The sequence below is a fragment of the Juglans regia genome, chromosome 10 (assembly GCF_001411555.2).
Source record: "Juglans regia cultivar Chandler chromosome 10, Walnut 2.0, whole genome shotgun sequence".
NCBI lineage: Eukaryota > Viridiplantae > Streptophyta > Magnoliopsida > Fagales > Juglandaceae > Juglans > Juglans regia.
This window is the reverse complement of record NC_049910.1, coordinates 3,461,222-3,482,332: the sequence shown is the minus strand read 5'-3', so window position 1 is coordinate 3,482,332 and position 21,111 is coordinate 3,461,222. Positions and strand designations below refer to the sequence as shown.

The 21,111-nt window shown below is 35.3% G+C and overlaps 1 protein-coding gene across 1 annotated transcript; it reads right to left on the bottom strand.

Moving 5' to 3' along the window:
* Nucleotides 1-8,579: 8,579 nt before the first annotated feature.
* On the bottom strand, nt 8,580-9,848 carry LOC108987037 (PR5-like receptor kinase). The gene has a single exon (XM_035694707.1). It carries the CDS (start codon nt 9,845-9,847, stop codon nt 8,819-8,821), a length of 1,029 nt encoding a protein of 342 aa, XP_035550600.1. The 5' UTR covers nt 9,848; the 3' UTR covers nt 8,580-8,818.
* Nucleotides 9,849-21,111: the final 11,263 nt, after the last annotated feature.

Here is a 21,111-nt window from a genome sequence, read left to right as displayed (position 1 = left end):
GCACGTGAGGAAGGGTGTTGAAGAATAATTTTATATTATCTGTGGACAAGGTATTGGACATGTCTATAAGAAATGAGTAATCATCTCTTATTAATACTGATTTTATGAGATGAGTTAGACTCATAAATTTCTTCACATCTCTCTTTCAATTATTTTGACATGGAAAATGTTTATTTCGACATGGAAAATATTTGGTGCTAGGGACTTGGGTGATGGGTATCTCTAGGACGAAATGCTTGTTTGTGGCGCTCCATTTCACATTGTTCTTTCCCGGCGGCGTTGTCGTCATTATTTTTCATTACCGAATAAATCTTTATGCTGACTGTTTAAGATAGAGATAAAAATGGAGATCATGGAAGATATAGCCAGCTAGTGACCTTTTTTGTTCTAGCTTTTATCTTCCGATACTTATAAGAGAGAGAGTTACAAAAAGTTTTGACTTTAAATTGGACAAACTATTGGACATTCCCTCCAATCCAAATTCCACTGACCCTTCGCATGGGGAATTAGCCACCAAAGATAACCCACCCACTCTTTAATTATTCCCCCACAAAGATGTTGGCCTGACCACAGAATACAGATGATGCAGATAAATGAAAAAAAAAAACATAAAATCTTTTCGGGCAATGGACAGTAACTACACTTACTTTTTTTGGCATTGACTTTGATGATCCGTAATAGGACAACAATCTAGAATAGTGAAAAGTTAATATACCCAACATCTTATTTACTATTATCTTACTATTAATTTTTTTTTTCTCTTTATTATTTGAATTTAGATTGAAATTTTCAAAATATAATCTTCTTATATTATCTAGAAGAATGTCAATTTGTATAAAATTAAATTTATTTTTAATTAAATTACATAATTATGTTAATTGATTGAATTTATTTTCTTTTGAATTATAAAAAAAATCATGTTCTGATATTTTTAATCTAAATTTAAAAAAAAATGAGAAAAAAAAAATTAGATAGTAAAACAATTGTAAGTGAGGTATAAGGATATCAATTATCCATAATAATGTAATGCAGCATCCGTGAATATGTGACAGATGGTGATGTTGATTGGGGGTATTCGATTGCATCCAGCTTGCCCCGAGAAGAAAATTATATGCGGGGTGGGATATTTTTCCTATCCGTCCATGTATATATATAATAAAACCTCTGCACGTAGGTGTGTATGGAAATAACAAGTTTTGGGGAAGTCTCCAACTTCCCTCAAAGGCTTCCAGTATTCTATGCTAATATCAACTTGGGAGTATGGAGTGCTGGAACGTTTTGAGGGACCTTGAAGGCTTACTCCTGTTGGCTTGGTTTCTCCTATATTTGGCACCATTAAAGAAGCATTTTCTTAAGCTTCCTGCATGGGGAGGTTAGAGTGCGCGCGGATAAACAGGATAGTCTCCAAACTACTTCTCTAGTCATATTAATTCTCACGTGTTGATCACCATAAAAGCATTCATCTATATATATATATAGAGAGAGAGAGAGAGAGAGAGAGAGCGCTAGAGTTTTTACCAAGTTTTTAACTAAGTGCATCTCTTCCTTAAGGGTGGTTTTACAGCCACGAACAGTCAAGGAATTGTGGACCGGGACCGGGAGCTGAAGGCATGAAATTAAGTAACAAAAGCAGTAAGATAACAACTGATCATTTATTGTCATTATTTTCACGCCTACAAGGGAAGGAGTTTCCACCAATTTTGTCACAGGTAGTTAAGTTTTCAGAATACCCATTCCCAACGAAATGTTTTTTAGTCACCAAAAACTTAGTTTTGATGATAATCTCCTCTCCATTGCGCCGAATTAAAATTTACTGCAGCCAATCTTATCTTGCATTAATCTCAAGAGGTTCGCCCAAGTGGTGAAGACCTTAGTCTTAGACTATCATTCCCTTCAAGATCCAAATGCAAACAATTCTTAGAGGCCACACCCCTAATGAAAAGCAAGCGATCTAATCAATTTTGTATAAAAAAACTTTCAAAAGTGCGATACACGAGACCAAAATATAATTTACAAAAATGGGTCCAAATGACCCTGCCTAGAAGAGGTTCCCAACATCAAAAAAAGAATTTATCTGTGCATTGGTAGTGTTCTACAAATGTTTGTTTTTATAAGTAAACATGCTCTACAAATATTCCACATGATTTAAATTTTAAATAGACAGGCAAACATTCAGCAGTATTTCTCCCAAAACAAATCCAAACCAATGGCCTTTCACCGTCAGTAGTACTGCCTCGGAGAATAATGAAACCTAATATCTCGCTTCTTGCTAAAGCTACCACATCTGCGTTGCATGCAACGCAAATTCAAAGCTTCTTGTTAAGACGCGACCTAAATGCAGGCAATATATATAATGCCTTTCATGCAACACTACCACAGCCACAATTCAAACCGCAGTGGTCGATTAATTACACTGACCATGAACCCTACCCGACAAGAACTATAATCCAAAATAAAAATAGAAATAATCATAATGAAGTTCTACAACTCAGCCCCCACGAAATTAGGCGCATAGTAAAATAAGAATTCGCCACCAATCTCATTAGTCCCAAAAAGGCGTCAAACCAAATCTCAAGTTGTTAATTTTTAAACAGAATTTCATGTGATTCAATCGTAAAAAGGCTAAAATAAAATAACAGGCAAAAGCATCAAAGCCAAAGATAACAAAATCCCACTCATGCCTCAGCTATTGGATATTCAAATACTACATCTTTCCCGGTAAGCTTCTTGTAAACACCAGAAAATGTCTCCAGTTTATACTCGGTGTTGTTCCTCTCCTTGGGGTCCAACAAAATCTGACTCGAGGACAACATACATCAATTAGTAGGAAGAACAATATAAAATACTGGGTTGTGGTGCGTAAGGAAGTAACAGATGTTGTGTTAAAGGCTCTCAACAATGGTCTGTTTCCACAAAAGGTTAATCATACATTCATCACTTTGATTCCTAAAAAGAAGAGGCCTGAGGTCATTTATGTTCAGACCAATAAGTCTATGCAATGTCATATACAAGTTGATGTCAAAGGTTCTTGCAAACAGACTTAAAAGGTATATTACCAAGTGTGATATCAAATACATAGAGTGCATTTGTATCAGGGAGGCTCATTACAGATAATGTCCTTGTTACCTATGAAATAGTTCATTATCTGAGGCAAAAGAGAACTGGAAAGTCAAGTTTTATGTTTTTGAAACTTGATATGAGTAAGACCTATGATAGAGTTAAGTGGAGTTTCTTAGAAAAAGTAATGAAGAAGATGGGCTTTGATGAGTTGGGTGAAATTGGTGATGATGTGTGTAACCTCACTTTCTTTTTCTATCTTAGTGAATGGGGGAACCTAAAGGTCCCATTTATCCAACTCGAGGTTTGAGACAAGGGACCCCATATCCCCCATATCTTTTTCTATTGTCTGCTGAAGGATTGATATCCTTACTGCAGCAAGCTGAGTTGAATAAGCAAATCGAGGGACTAAAAATGTGCAAGAGGGGACCAAGGATAAATCATCTTTTGTTTGCAGATGACGATGTTCTTTTTTGTAGGGCAAATATGCAGACCAACTTAAACATTCAACATTTTTTGAAGATTTATGAGCAACCCTCGGGACAAAAGGTGAACAAAGAAAAAACCTATATGGTTTTCAGCAAAAATGTCCCTCACAGTCAACAAGAAGAGATCATGGATTTTGGAGTGTGCATAACTACCAACAATATGAAAAATACGTAAGACTTCCTCCCATGCTTGGTAGAGGAAATAAGAAGGCTTTCTCATATTTGAAGCACAAGGTTTGCACAAAACTCCAGGGATGGAAGGAGAAACTATTATCTCAATGGGGTAAAACGTACACAATGAGCTGCTTCAAACTCCCTACCACTCTATGTGTTGAATTGGAAAATATGACAGCAAAATTCTGGTGGGCCCAAAAGAAGGAAGATAATAAGATCAGATGGGTAAGTTGGAAGAAGATGTGTGAGTCAAGAGGAAGTGGAGGCATGGAGTTTAAGGACTTACAGACTTTCAATTAGGCACTATTAGCTAAGCAGGGTTGGAGAATCTTAGCAGAAGAGTCTACATTGATGCACAAACTCTTCAAGGCTAAGTATTTTCCAATTACTAGCTTTAGGGAGCCAAGATTAGGTGCAGCTCCCTCTTATGAGTGGAGAGGTATGTGGGACGCAAAAATAAGTTTGTTGCAAGGGTACAGATAGAGAGGAGGGGATGGAGAATCTATTAACATTTGGACTGAATTATGGTTGCCAGATCACAAGCTCATTCCAATTTCTACTAATGTTCCAATAGACCAAGCAAATGCAACTGTGGAAAGTCTCATTGATACTAACTAAGTGGTGGGATGTGGAAAAGATTAGAAGAGTTATACCTCCTCGAAAAGCAGCAGAAGTCCTGAAGATTATACTAAGTTCTGAAAGCAAACCAAATTGCCTCATTCGGGAGCGTGAAAAAAATGGAGCTTGTAGTGTTAAAAGTGCATATCATTTTTTCCATACACTTTGACAATCAATATATGAAGGTGAGTGTTTAGATGCTGAGAATCAAAGAAAGTTGTGGCAAAAGATATGGAAGATGAAGGTCCCCAACAGAGTTAAAGTTTGTGCATGGAGAGCCTGCAGAAATGGGATTCCTACTCTAAAGAATTTAAAACATCAAAAAGTAATTGTGGAGGCTTTTTGTAAGTGGTGTAATGAAGAAGAAGAAGATGTGAATCATGCTACTATCCATCCAAAAGGGACTGTTGGTCTAATTAGTTCAGTAATTTAATGGGGCTGCCAGCTGGTAGAGAAAGATGATTTAATACAGTTTGCACAAAAGGTGATGCTTAGAGGAAACAACAGAGAATTGGAAAAGTTTTTTTCTGATAGCATGGGGTATGTGGTATCGAAGGAACCAGAAAGTGTATGAAGATAAGATACTGAATTCTATATAGGTGGCTAAAAATGCTCTGTCACTTTACCAGGCACATAAGGAAGTTCAAGAGCAGCAAGAGCAAGGAAAAACATCAAGCTGCAGTTGGTTACCTCCTCCTCTTGGGGTGTTAAAACTGAATGTGGATGGGGCAGTCTTTCATGCTCATAATCGAGCAATAGTGGGGATGGGGAGGAGTTATTTCTCTGCCACTAAGAAAGAACGTGAGATTAATAACCCTTTGAGATTGAAATGCTTGCTTTTTTGAGAGGATTACAACTGAGTATACCCCTAGGCATTCTTGAACTCCATATTGAAAGTGACTCTTTAATTATGGTGACTGAGGTGCTGAAAGAGGGAGAATCATGGTCTTGACTTGGCAATCTGGTTTATGAGATAAAGAAGCTTATGAAATTGATACCAAGATGTAACATACAACACATTGGACGTCTCGGCAATGAAGCAGCTCATAAAATGGCAAAACATGCATGGAATGTTGATGACTTGATAATTTGGTGGAATTCATATCCTGATTGTATTACACGGATTATTTGGTCTGATTATATGATGTAAGTTTGGATTGTTTTTATTAAAACATTTTCTGTTATCTGGAAAAAAAAAAAAAAAAAACTATGCTCCAGTAAGCAACATGGCATATTGCAAATTAGTTATATGTTAGACTGAAATTATACTTTTCATAAAGATTTATGAACCAAAATTTGGAACTCCCCTTTGATCCATGTGCATTTTTTTTTTCTCCTTTTTCTATTGGGTTGCTGTAGATCATATATTTCCATTCTTCAACACTTTGATCAACCAGTGAAGATGAAGTTGGGTCGACCGGACTCCGAAGAGAGGGGAATGAGATGGCGAATTCCATGGTGACTAATGTATCTAATAGACAAATCCATGCATGAGTGATGAGTTTCCTAGCAAGACAAACTAAGAAAAAGTTGGAAACTCTTTTCTGACACGTAATTGGCCCTTTGACTTTCTCCAAACGTTCTCGCGGATAGTCGAAGACCAATTGCAAAAGGACCAATGCCTTATCGGTAGTTTCTTTTTCCTTTTCTCTTGTTTATTTATTTATTTAGTTGTCTTTGTCCCCACTTTCTTGGTTCCCAAACATCATCTGATCATCTCTCACTACTCCAAAACAAAAGTAGAATTCTGGGGTTTTCTGGGTGAATTTGTTTCGATGATCACTTCGGTAGCTTATAGTTGAAGCAGAGAGATATATATAGAGGGGTAAGATAATCTCGAATTGCGTGCTCAATAATCGATGCAAGCACAAACAGGGCGTCCGTTTTCTGAATCACTCGTGTCGCTATCTTTTTTCAGCGGTCCACGTTACTCGTTAGCATTTTCTATACGACAGAGTTTGAAAGGAAGGCTAATTTTAGTATATGAAACTACCTCTTATGATTTTTGTGAAACTAATACAGTCTTAAAGATCAGTTTGAAAAAATGTCTAACCTCAAGAACCTGTACTGTAATTTTCTTTAAAATTACTTAAAATCTCTCCTTTTCGAAAACTCATAAATAAAGATCGGATATTCTAAAGAATCAGATCAGATTTAAGAGCCTTTACAAAAATAGATTATACGTATATTATATGATCATCTTTACACTTCCACTTGAAAAAGAATTGTTAGTGGTGAGGATCGAAGGAATTTCTTAGCCTTGATATATGCCCCTCTTGCTAAGTCAAACAAAAAGGTCCGAGTTGCCCATTTAAATTCAAATGATCTATTTGGGTATGTTCTTTGCGGGCAGAAGAACATTCCTCTCTCTCTCTCTTGTTAAGGAATAAGAAAAATACTACTATGTCCACTCCTTTTGACACTTCCATTTGACAGTTGGTCAAAATTTTTTTATTTTTTTTTACTTAGTGATTAAGGTAGTGATTTTAAATGTATGTGTATTTTTTTATTTTTTAAATGTATTTAAATATGTTAAAAAAATATAAAAAAAAAACTTTTTCATATTTTTTTAACATATCTAAATAAATTTAAAAAATATATCATTATATTTAAAATCACTTTCTTAATCAAAAAATTTAAATAAAAAAAAGATAAGCAGTGAAATAGAGGTATGAAATGAAATGAATATAGTAGTATTTTTCTGAATGTGGCTACTATGCCATCCCATCTTGACCGCTTATTACTGATGGTAAAAAAATAAATTTTTTTATTTTTTTATTTTTTTTTAAAAGGAGGAGGAAGACGGAAGGGAGAGTGATTGGGTGCATGGCGGAGGAATGGAGAAGTGAGAAGGCATCATTATTGGAGTGGAGGCAATAGGATTAAAGGAAGTTTGGTCGTTGCTGTTGCGGGGAGGAGGTTGACTGGTGACTTCGCTGCAATAGTTGACTTGGACTGTTTCATCAAGTAGCCTTCGAAAACTGACCCATGATCCGTATCTTTCATCGATTAATAAAGTGGGCCTTTTGCCGAAGAAAAAAAAATATATTTTATAAATAAATAATTTTATTTAAAGGCTCGTTACATAATTTATATCATTTTTAGCCTCTTTTACCATTTTTTTTTTTTAGCCTCTTTTATTTATTTACCCATGATCTTTTAGCCTCTTTTACCAATTTTTTTTTTTGTATGATCAGTTGTTTTTTTAAAATTGAATAGAATAAAAGAAGGTTTTTTTTTTTTTTTTTTTTTGCCAAAATTAACATGGGTATTTAAATGGTATTCATTCAATGATGCCCCTTAGTTAAGCAAGCTGTGACCTGGCGTATTATTATTTATATGTTTAAGGCTGAAATTATATTTTTCATAAAAAAATTAAGTTTAATCATTCATGAACAAAATTTTAACTCCCCTTTGATCCATGTGTTTCTTTTTCATTTTATTTTTTTGGGTTTCTGTAGATCATATATTTACATTCTTCAAGATTCAATCAACTAGTGAAGATCATGAAGTTGCGTCGTCGGACTCTGATCAAGTTAGTAATGAGATCATGAATTCCAATTGGTGACTATTGCTTTTTTTCAAAGACAAAGCAAAGCTAGATACGTACCTAGAGCCAATACACAAATCCATTAGTGGTGAGTTTCCCCGAAAGACAAACTAGAATCAGTTCGAAACTAGCTCTTTTCTCACACGTAATTTAGCAGTACTAGTTTGACTTTCTCCGAACGTAATTCAGATCAAATGTTTTGTTAAAAATTAAATTAAATATTATTATAATATAATTTTTAATATTATTATTTTTTTAAAATTTAAAAAAATTGAATTATTTATCATATTTTATATAAAAATTTAAAAAATTTATAATAATAAGATAAGATGAGATAAATTTATGTATCCAAACCGAGCCTCTAAAGTTACTGTCAAGGTGATCGACTTTGGCCTTATCTATTTTTCTTCAAAAAGAAAAAAAAATTGACGACGGAGTGTGAAATCAAATCGTAAGAGACATCCAACTCTAGGCCTGCAAATTTAAGTGACAGGTCATCATGCATGGCAACCCTCTTAACTAAAATTCTTCACCCCCATGATGCAGTTGTAAACATTTCGAAAGTTTGAATGATTAACGATTACAAAATAGTGGAAGAATCTTGAGGTGACCTGCACGCATGTAGGCGAACTCAGAAGGTTTTAACAAAAATTGTATACCCCTTGGGTTGAAGAAGGGTATCTTCCAAAATCTCTATCACCTTACCCAATGTTGTAAATTAAGTGAAAAAAATGTAGTAAACATAGTTTTTCACAATGCTGATCCTACAACGCCCCTGCCTTATTTGTGATCCATTCTTTTTCAACAAACAAGATTTCTTGCACAGTACCACTCCTCAAATCGAAATGTCAACCCAATCACTTGATCATTCAAAAAATCTGTATCTTATGATGCAATTCTATCCACTTTAGGTGTTGGAGTTTTATGAATATTACGAAGTAGTACTGGTGGAAGAATCATGTTTAGCCGACCTCGTAGGAGAGTTCAGGAAAGGTTTTGGTGGAAATTGAGGTAATTCAGAGTTACATTCTAACATCTCTATCACCTTACCCATTGATGGCCGATCTGAAGGATTGGTCTGAATGCACCACAAACTCACCATTATCATCCTTTTTATCATGTTGTCTTGATCATCACCTGTAATATCTCCAGAAGTATCGTAAGTCTCACCCTTTTCAAGTTTGTCATAAATCCAGTTAGGAAAATAATTCTCACTGCTATGAGAGACCACCCCATCATCAAGATTTTTCCTTCCCGCAACCATATCAAGAACCAACATGCCATAACTGTAGACGTCAGACTTGTGAGAGACTCCGCCAAAGTAACGACTAAATACTTCGGGTGCAATATATCCTGCAGTTCCTCTCATGCCCGTCATTGACACAATACTGATATCTCTTGTTTTGCATAGTTTAGCAAGACCAAAATCAGAGATTTTTGGGCACAAATTCTCATCCAAAAGTATATTGTGAGGTTTTATGTCAAAATGCAGAATCCTAGTCCTACAACCTCGGTGTAAATATTCTAGTCCTCGAGCAATGCCAACTGCAATTTGGAACATGGTCTTGTTGTCCAAGTAACAATTTGTGATTGAAGATCCTTTCTGATCAGGTATGAACTTATCAAGAGATCCATTTTGCACAAATTCATAGATTAGAGCTCTTTTAGTCCTCTCATAGCAAAAACCCAAAAGAGTAACTATATTGACATGTGATGTTCTACTAATGCTAGCCACTTCGTTTATAAATTCTTCTCCATTACCTTTGGACTCGCCCAAGACTTTCACTGCTACAATACGCCCATCAGGTAGCTCCCCTTTGAATACTTCACCATATCCTCCTTGTCCTATTTTATAATTGAATGAGTTGGTCAGTTTCTTCACATCTGAATAAGTATATCGCTTCGGGGCCATTGATCCAAAATTCCTTAGGACTTCCTCCGCAGTGAAATGATCATTCATTGCATCGCTTTTGCTTGAAGGATGTGTAGTAGGCAGCTCTTTGATTTTAGCTTCCTCCGCTCGTTTTTTCTTCCGTTGCTTGACGGAAAAGATACAGAAACCTAGGAAAATGCCAAGAATGCCCGCACCACCAATGCCAATGCCTGAAGATGAAACGAGAGTTCACTTAAATTTTCTTCTCTATATTACTGACCTCAATGAAAACATGCGGTATGGTTCTAACACCATAAAATATTACCTACTCTAAGTGATACTTCATTCTTCTTGCCTGCAATGGTTGAAAAAACAGTATGTCAATCAATACGAAACAAGAACAGATATTGTAGAAGAACACCTTTAACAAACATGATCACACAAGCACAAACAGCCATGATGTAGCATAAACTTAAGTAATCCAGCAATGGGAAACAGTTGTCTAGGGGGAAAAAGAACCAAGTGACAAATCGAGAACAACAAGGTAACAATTAATTAAAAGAAAACTAGCAAATAATCTCTTTTTCATATATGCCAAAAATTATGAATATTGGTATTCATACTTTATACAAATTTGGTAATAGAAGGTTTTGATAGAAGTTTGAAATAGTATCTAAAACCGGCCAGAATAGGTCACAAATAGATGTGGACAAAATAGATCACAACTAGATAGGCATGCTCCATTACCGCTCTCATCTACAGTACTGTTCTTTGGAGAATGGTCCATTTCAAGTCTGCATGCATAAGCTTAATATCTTTTTCTATGTTTTACCAATTGCAATCTCAAAACAAATTCTACCCTCTCAAAACTAATCACGTTTAGATATATAAAATCAGTTCTAAGTAGCATATGGAAGATGGAAGGTCAGGTCAGAAATGCAATTTTCGTATAACAAGGAGCAAGATCCCCTGTTCATTATTGGCTCCAGAAGTGGGATCGAACAACAGGAGAAATATATGTGAATAAGTTAATAACAATTCTTTAGCCTTTCGGCAAGGATAAATTTTCTAAAATCCATACTTCCTGTAGCATATACATAAAGACTCTTAAGGGCTATCAGACAGACCAAATGCAAAACAAAATTGTTCCACTAAGTTCCAAATCAGAGAGAGACCATCAAGACAGCATCCAGTTTAAAGCACGGGCTACATGGAACACATTAATGACAAGGGCCACTAAATTCAATAGAGACAGGACAACTCAAGGATTGCAAAGCTGTTCTAAACAGAGATTATGAACTAGAGCGGCACCCCAAAATGAAACTTTTTTAGGTTCGGGCCGCATTCAAGTAGACAAAAAGCAAGAATGTGCCAGAGTGAAGGTAATACGTAGGCTTTCAAATAAGAGACGAAATTACATCCAATTCGAGAATAGCAATGCAGGTGGAAATCTCCTGGGGGATTAAAAAAACTATTTTTTAATTTTTGGAGAGCTACGGTCGTTACTCAAGAGCATCCCATCCGTATCCCTAAAACTTTGTAGGAAAAAACATGAAATGGAAAAAAAACTCATCTACATATATATATTAAGTTCCCTAAATTAAGTTTTGACTTTGCGGAGTAACTGTACACATCCTAAATCATTCTTTTTATTTCAAACTTAAATTATTTTAATAGAATAGAAAATGATAGGGAATGGAATGTAGGAGGTTTTTGAAATATTAAAATTTAGAAAAAAAATTTCAAAAAGTGTGTTTTTTAGCCAAATTATAGAAAAATTTATAGGGATGCAGATGTGAATGTTAGAGCATCCCCATCCGCATCCCTATTTCACTATTATCCCTAAATTATAGAGAATAATTTAGGGAAAAGGTTAAAAACCCCCTCCCATCCCATTCCCTATTTTAGGATTTTGGTTTAGGGGATGAACAGTAGTTCTACTATTCATCCCCTAAATCATCTTTTATTAATATTTTATTCTAATAAATAAAATACATTCTTCTTCTAATCAATTACATTTTTTCTTATACCCATATTTATTATAGTTTTAAATAATAATTTTAAAAATAATTTAAATAATTACTAAAATATAAAAATAATAATTTCAAAAATATTATCAAACCCGTAAAAAAATAATTTAAATTTTTGTTTAAAATATTCACTATAATAATAGTTCAAAATATAAGAAAAAATATTAAGTAGTTAAATTTGTAAATGGAAGTGAGAGAAAAAAGTAATAAAGAAATAATAGAAGAATATTATTTTAATAGAATTGAAAAAGGATAGGGAATGGGATGTAGAAGATTTTTGAAAGATGGGTAAAATTTAGGAAAAAATTATAGGAGGTATCCTTTTTAGCTAAATTATAGGGAATTTTATAGGGAACCAAATGTAAATGATCTTAATGAGGAATAACTGTAGCAACCCCAAAACTCCCCCCTATTTTGATCAACCGGATGTAGGGTCAATTTTCAAAAAGTTAGGGCAGGTTTAGGGGGTGGGATGAGATACAAAATTCTCATCTCATCTCATCTCATCATTACACATTTTTCAACTCCACATACAAAATATAATAAACAATTCAACTTTTTCAAATCTCAATGGTTTATTTTAAGTAAAAAGGTTTAGAGGATAAACAATGGTTTTCCAAATATAGGAAATTATTTTTATCAATATTTTATTCTAATAAATAAAATAAATTCTTCTTCTAATCATCTACATATTCTCTCATACTCATATTTGTTATAGTTTTAAATAATAATTTTAAAAATAATTTAAATAATTACGAAAAATATAAAAGAATTAATTTTAAAAATATTATCATAGCAGCAAAAAAATAATTTAAATTTTTGTTTAAAATATTAACTAGAGTAATAGTTCAAAACATAAGAAAAAATATTGAGTAGTTAAGTTTGTAAATAAAAGTGAGAAAAAAAATTTAAAAAAAAAAAAGAAAAATATTATTTTAATATAATAGAGAAAAATAATAAGAGTCACTGTTCGGTACCAATAGTGAGTTAATCCTGCTGGCTATCATGCAATTGTCTATCTAAATTACATGCTCGCGAAAAGAGTCAAAGAAATTCTAAAGTTATGAGAAGTATGTAGGTATGACTCACTCTAATTAATTAACATAGAATGATAAAATATAAATTAAATTTGTTACTTTATTTGGGTGAAGAGAAGAATTAGGAGTTATACGATCCAGTATACTTTTTGTATTACACGAAATACTACAATTATGCCTTCAACTTGAGGATATTATTATTTAAGGTCAACAAAATTCAGGACATTTGAGATCAGACGCGTGAAATGCAAATAATCCTATATATGGAAACATGAATTTTGATCATTCATACTATATTAATTAATTTATTAAAGTTGTACATTGAAGAGCGCGACTAGTCAATGAATTAAGTTAATTAATATTCCGACGCATTGAATAAATGTGGAAATTAATACACAAATCGAGTTGGAGTAGTTTTGAATTGATCAACCTAGCTAGTGTTTGTCGTGGGACCAAAGCAGGAAATTAAGGACTAATTGCATGGTAATGGGAATGGAAGAAACTTTAGCAATTATTCTCAAATTTTCATTTAAAATGTCGTTAGCTAAAGCCTAATTTTATAAAAATAAATTTTAGTCTAATTTTGACTAGGTCACTGCTAATGTTCATGAATGTTTGGCATATAGGATTTAAAGACTATATATCCGCGCCCAGCAAACGAGTTCGGAGTTTTTCCTAAATGTTTGATCTAATTAATTTCTTAATTAATCCTCTGGTATTGAGAAATTTTCTTGATTTATTCATTGAAGCAGTACGAGAGAGTAAAAAATGAAAAAGGTAGCTACCGATCAAATAAATTAACCAGCGAATTAAATGGATACTTACGATCTGATATTTCATCACACGTTGATGGAAAAGACCCAGTTTTACAGTGGCAAGCGAAAGCATTCGTGCTGGTGTTGAACCCACACCGCCCACCGGACCCATCACATCTATCGCACATGCTGTTATCTGCATACCACCCCACCGTGAAGCCACCATTAATAGCTTCCTTCAGTGCATCTTCAGTAGTTAAAGTGCCTGGTTCAGTTACTACTGGGACTTTTACGTTGTTCGCGCACAACATCAATAAGCTATTAATCGTGCTTGGAATCGAGGAGCTCGAATAGTAATTGGTAAAGCCGTTAGCGTCTCCGGTGCAATTAAACGAAAAACCGTCCGCCGTCTGAGTTGGAAGAAGAGGTGAAGTATCAAGGCACCGGTAGTAGAGCGTCAGGTTGGTAGTAGCTGCAGTATGAGAAAAGAGGGTACTGCTATCTATGCTTGTATTAGCGTAAGTAGCAGGACAAGTCGTGTCCAAGTAATCCACTCTAGCAACCTTGAGACTCCGCGCCACGCTATTGATTTCAAGGACTCGGTAATACATGTTCGAGATATTAAGCCGCGGGAGATCGCCGCTGCAGTTCAACTGGAAATCCGGGTAACCACAATATTCAGGCCGATTTGATCCCCAGAAAGGATAACCGATGTCCGAAATACCCGCACATGCAAAGGTTTCGCTGCAGTTGAGGTACTGCTGATCATCATCAACAGCGTGCACAGATGGTAGTACTGGAAATTGGACTAAGGTTATTGCTATTATGATGAATAAGAAAGTGGCCGGAGCTGGGAAGAGATGGTTATGCATTTTGAGAGAGAGAGAGAGAGAGAGAGATTGGAAGCAAGCGTATAGAAAAGGAATTGACGAGGTGGGGATGTGTGGCTTTCCAATTCCTATGAGGCATCATAAGGAAACTGGTGGCCTTTGACGAAATGGATTCGTGGAATCGTGGGGGTGTTGGAATTTTCAAAAGAGATGCTTATGTTGAAACGTTCCACTTAAGGTCAAACTTCCACCACATTCATATTATGAGAAGTATTCTGCTTAGGATTTTGACTCTTGAGCATCATTTGGCAATGGGGCTCGCTTGAGATTTGCTGCAGATCCTGTTGAGTTGCTCCGAGATAGAAGTGGTCGTAAAGGGCAGAAGCTCATTCCGTATCCACTACCACAGCTGCTACTCCGCGTAAATTAACCGCCAAAAGGACTTGGAGCTCTGCTTCTGATCATGATCCACTTCAGTACCTACAATCTTGCTTTCCATGGCGCTCTCTTGCTTCGTAATGTCACGCATAGCTCATGCCTCATGGTGGTGGCAATGGAGGACGAGAACCAAACTGATCCCTTTGCTTAATGGGAGTGACTTTTTTCTTGATTTCAGTGGGAAGAATTTTCCCATCGGAGAAAATCTAGTCCACAGCAGAAGATTCTTGATCGAAACTCTCACGATGAACACAGAAGTCGAAATCGATGCTCGAACTCAAACCCGAGGAGTTTGATCGAAGATGATGACGGCTTTCAACAGGTACAAGTACATCGGATTGGCAAAAATCTTGGGAAAATGAGATTCTAGGACTCGTATGATAAGGAACATAGGAATGAATTATTTCTAAGGGAGTAGTCGACTCTTGAAGAATCCGAAAATGGCAATTGTTCAGATTTGCCAATATGACAAAACACACAAATGGCCTGTTTATTTATGGAATCACTAACGGGAAGAGAAAAATTAGAAATGACATGATGTAGAGTTGTCGCGGAAGGGTGTCCCAAACGACACTGTCAAGTGGAGGTAGAAGCCTTGACACCAACAATCATGGTGAGAGCATGAAATTTGGATGTAGAGAGTTGACGAAGGTTGATCGGATACAATCCATTATCACTTGGCCCTGTCAGAAGCGTGTCCCCCGTCAGAATGTCCTTCATAGAAAAATTAGAACCAATGAGCTCAAGAAGAACATTATTATCTTTGCCGAATTTATTAATAGAGAGGAGATGAGCAGAAGCTTGAGGACAATAAGTAACTTTATCTAAAGTAAGAGTAGATGGAGTTTTAATAGAAGCAGTGCCAGTGCGAGATATGGTCAAACCTGTCCCATTACCTACGCCCACGAAGTCATCACCTTCATAAGGATGAGAGGTTGCAAGATTAGCAATATCTAAAGTAACATGAATGTTAGCACCGCTGTCAGCATACCATTGATGTTGATTGAGATAAGTGGTATTAGCCTCAGCAACCATAGCAGCTAAATCAATTGGAGGATGACGTCCCTGAAATGAGTAGTTCATGCGAATAAAACAGTCCAATGCTTGATGTCCTTCTCGTTTGCAAATCTGACATGGGGATCGAGACCGAGAGGTAGAAGAAGCAGTAGCTGGTGATGAGGATGGCAAGTGAGGTAATAGTTGTCAAAACTGGGAAGGAGCAGGACCCGAGCCTTTCGACGTCCCTGAGAAACGAGACTTGTTGTTGTTGCGAGAACCTGATTTTGAACCAGGTTTATGTGAGTAGAGAGCATAGGGCCCCGCCTTTGGTTGAATAGTTTGCTATAAAGGGATGCACAAAAATAATTTCATTGATATAATTTCATGTGAGCCGTCAGATCTGCTTTACAATAAAAATAAATTTACAATCTGATAAACCATATCAATTTGTAGGATTATTTTTGTGTAATCACTTTGTGTTTAGAGTATTTCTCGAAATTTTTGCATTTTACAATTTACCATAAAAGAAATCATGGTAGTATATATTTAGAATCATTCTCTTTGAAGGTCTTTACATTACACACCATCCACGTGGCATAATTTGATCGAATTTTGCTACTCGTCATCCCACACGCCAAACTATATTTTATTTTTTTTATTCTTCTTAAACTATTGCACACTTTTTTTAAAGAAAATGAAGTCTATTATTAAAAAAAATTATTTTTTCATGTAAATCACATTTAAAAAAAAAAAAAAAAGTATGCGCGCTTGCGCACTATAACTGCAAATATAATTTATCTTTTATAAATTCATATTTGCAAGTACACATCATTCTTTTTTAATTACTCACATTTTAGATTAATTTTTTTTTTTTTAATTTTAAGAGTTTTTTTTTTTAATTTATTTCGCTTAAAGACATTATCATTATCATAAGTTTTTTTAAACTTACTGAAAACAAGTTGGGATGCACATTATTATAAAATGAACGGTAATTCAGAGGCAAAGAAAATGTGTTATTATTTGCGTTTCACGACTTTGTAGCTCAGTCGATCGGCTAAAAAACCACACAAATTCAAATCCTATATTAAAGGTTATAATCAGCTCGTTCAGATGGTGATGGACTGGTTTATGGTCAACATGGTCTTATTTGGTTACGCATTTTAGATGAGATGAGATGAAATATTTTGTTTAAAATTGAATAAAATATTATTATAATATAATTTTTTAATATAATTTTATTTTTATATTTAAAAATATTAAATTATTTATTATATTTTGTATGAGAGTTTGAAAAAATTATAATGATAAAATGATACGTTTTATGTATCAAAACTGAGCCTAATGATATTTATTATTAACCTAAAGCAAAAGGTGGAATTTGGAATATAGCAAATAGCCGTTAGCTGTATTCCACGCAAAATTTTTTAGCTCTGATGTTAAGAATATAGACACGTCAGCCAAACAAAATTTCTAAAGTCGCTATAGTGGCGTTATAAGTTCTCGATTTGGTGGTGTTAAGAGATATCATCTCATTCTATCTCATTTCATTTGGTTCTAAAATGAATTTTTTAAAGAGGCTTGCAGGTAGAGTAAACCAAGAGATGAATGAGAGGTTAATTCAGATTTTCACTGCAGAAGAAGTCAATTTAACTCTAAGACAAATGAACCCTACTAAAACCCCAGGCCTGATGGTATGACCCCTATTTTTTTCTAAAAATACTAGGTTGTGGTGGGTAAGGAAGTGGCAGATGTTGTGTTAAAGGCTTTCAACAATGGTTTGTTTCCACAAGAGGTTAATCACACCTTCATCACTTTGATTCCTAAAAAGAAAGGCCTGAGGTCATTTCTTATTTCAGACCAATAAGTCTAGGAGTGCTACCCACCCCCTACAGGGCAGGGCCACTCCTTCCCCACACCCCTCCCCGCATAGGGCGGGGATGGGGTTTTCACCCCCATCCCCCACCCCCGAGATGCAGGGGTGGGGTGTAGGGTGGATACCCAATCTCCTCCGCTTCAGTCCACTTAAAAAATATACTACATTTCACTAAGTTTAAAAATTATTCTTAAGTTCAAAAGTTATTAAAAATATATTTTTAGACCCAAATTGTAAATTAAAATTTGTAAATATGAATATAATTTAAAAACTAAATAATTTTTAAATTTGCTAGTATATATTTCGTCTAAGTTGTAGTGTATTAATTTTTAAACTATGTAGTTTTTAAATTTGTTAGTGCATACTTTGTAAACAAGTCTAACAAATTTTAATATATATTTATATATACACAATTTGTAAAATATAAATATATATTTATGTTTATATATAACATATATATATAAATGTAAGTGGGGGAGGGGCGGGGGAAATGCAGGGTGGGGTTGGGCCTTACCCGCCCTAGATAGGGGCTCTAGATGCGGGGCAGCAAGGTGCGGAGCCCCACTGCTCACCCCTAAATAAGTCTATGTAATGTCATATACAAATTGATCTCAAAGGTTCTTGCAAACAGACTTAAAAGGTATATTATCAAGTGTGATATCACATACACAAAGTGCATTTGTACTAAGGAGGCTCATTACAGATAATGTCCTTGTTGCCTATGAAATAGTTCATTATCTAAGGCAAAAGAGAACTGGAAAGTAGGTTTTATGTCTTTGAAACTCGATATGAGTAAGGTCTATGACAGAGTTGAGTGGAGTTTCTAAAAAAAAAAGTGATGAAGAAGATGGGTTTTGATGAGTTTGGTGAAATTGGTGATGTTGTGTCTAACTGCAGTTTCTTTTTCTATCTTAGTGAATGGGGAGAACCTAAAGGTCCCATTTATCCAACTCGAGGTCTAAGACAAGGGGACCCCAAATCCCCTTATCTTTTTTTATTGTGCACTCAAGGATTGATTTCCTTACTACATCAAGCTGAGTTGAATAAGCAAATCAAGGGACTAAAAATATGCAAAAGGGCACCAAGGATAAATCACATTTTGTTTGCAGATGACAATGTTCTTTTTTGTAGGGCAATTATGCAGACCAACTTAAACATTCAACATCTTTTGAAGATCTATGAGCAGCCCTCAGGACAAAAGGTGAATAAAGAAAAAAACATCTATGGTTTTCAGCAAATATGTCTCTCACAGTCAACAAGAAGAGATCATGGAGTTTTGGGGTGTGCATAACTACCAACAATATGAGAAATACTTAGGACTTCCTCCCATGCTTGGTAGAGGAAAGAAGAAGGCTTTCTCATATTTGAAGCACAAGGTTTGCACAAAACTCTAGGGATAGAAAGAGAAACTATTATCTCAAGGGGCTAAGGAAGTTCTGATTAAATCAATGGCTTTATCCATTCCAACATACACAATGAGCTGCTTCAAACTCCCTACCACCCTATGTGTTGAATTGAAAAATATGATGGAAAAACTCTCGTGGGGCCAAAAGAAGAAAGAGAATAAGATCAGATGGATGAGTTGAAAGAAGTGTGAGTCAAAAAGAAGTGGAGGCATGAGGTTTAAGGACTTACAGACTTTCAATTTGGCACTATTAGCTAAGCAGGGTTGGAGAATCTTAACAGAAGAGTCCACATTGATGCACAAAGTCTTCAATGCTAAGTATTTTCCAAATACTAGCTTTAGGGAGCCAAGATTAGGTGCAACTCCCTCATATGAGTGGAGAGGCATACGAGAGGCAAAAATAAGTTTGTTGCAAGGCTACAAATAAAGAGTGGGGGAACGGAAAATCTATTAACATTTGGACTGATTTCTGGTTGCCAGATCACAAGCTCATTCCAACTTCTACTAATGTTCTAGTAGATCAAGCAAATGCAACAGTGGAAAGTCTCATTGATACTAACACTAAGTGGTGGGATGTGGAAAAGATTAGAAGAGTTATACCTCCTCGAGAAGCAGCAAAAGTCCCAGAGATTTTACTAAGTTCTAAAAGCAAACTAGATTGTCTCATTGGGGAGCGTGAAAAAAATGGAGTTTGTAGTGTTAAAAGTGCATATCGTTTTTTTCATACACTTAGACAATCAATATATGAAGGTGAGTGTTCAGATGCTGAGAATCAAAGAAAGTTGTGGCAAAAGATATGGAAGATGAAAGTCCCCAACAAAGTTAAAGTCTTTGCATGGAGAGCCTGCAGAAATGGGATTCCTACCAAAGTTTTGAATACCATAAAGAACATCATACCGGTCAAGGTATTGGAAAGAAATATTTCGGTACCGATGTCATTTCGTGTATCGTTTCGGGATAGTCGATATATGAATAATTATATTCCAAAATAATAGTCTATATATGAATAAATTATATATAAATATATATATAAATTATAAATAGCATAGTCTGAAGTGAGGGTCAAAAAATGAGCTTGTAGTTTCAAAAAATGAAAAAAAAAATTTAAAGGCCGAAATATCGGCCGGTACGACCTGTATTTGGGCCAGTACGAAATATATGTATTACCTATACCAGACCAGTGGCCGGTACGGTACGGTATTTAAAACAATAATTCCTACTCTAAAGAATTTAAAACATCGAAAAGTAATTGTGGAGGCCTTTTGTAAGTGGTGTAATGAAGAAGAAGAAGAAGATGTGGATCATGCTCTACTCTACTGTCCATCCATAAGAGGTTGTTGGTCTAATCAGTTCAGTAATTTAATAGGGATGGTAGAGAAAGCTGATTTAATACAGCTTGCACGGAAGGTGATGCTTAGAGGAAACAATGGAGAATTGGAAAAGTTTTTTTCTGATAGCATGCGGTATGTGGTATCGAAGGAACCAAAAAGTGCATGAAGAGAAGATATTGAATTCTATACAGGTGGCTAAAAAGGCTCTGTCACTTTATCAGGCACATAAGGAAGTTCAAGAGCAGCAGAAGCAAGGAAAAATGACAAGCTGCAGCTAGTTACCTCCTCCTCTTGGGGTGCTAAAACTGAATGTGGATGGGGCAGTCTTTCATGATCAGAATCGAGCAAGAGTGGGGATGGTACTAAGAGATGAAAGGGGAGGAGTTATTTTCTGTGCCAATAAGAAAGAACATGAGATTAATGACCCTTTAGAGATTGAAATGCCTGCCATTTTGAGAGGATTACAACTAAGTATACCCCTAGGCATTCTTGAACTCCATATTGAAAGTGACTCTTTAATTATAGTGACTGAGGTGCTGAAAGAGGGAGAATCAAGGTTTTTACTAGGCAATATGGTTTATGAGATAAAGAAGCTTATGAAACTCCAAGATGTACCATACAACAGATTGGACATCTCGACAAAGAAGCAGCTC

Coding starts and splice junctions, on each gene's coding strand:
- LOC108987037 (XM_035694707.1), bottom strand. CDS start 9,847: ATGAATGATCATTTCACTGCGGAGGAAGTCCTAAGGAATTTTGGATCA.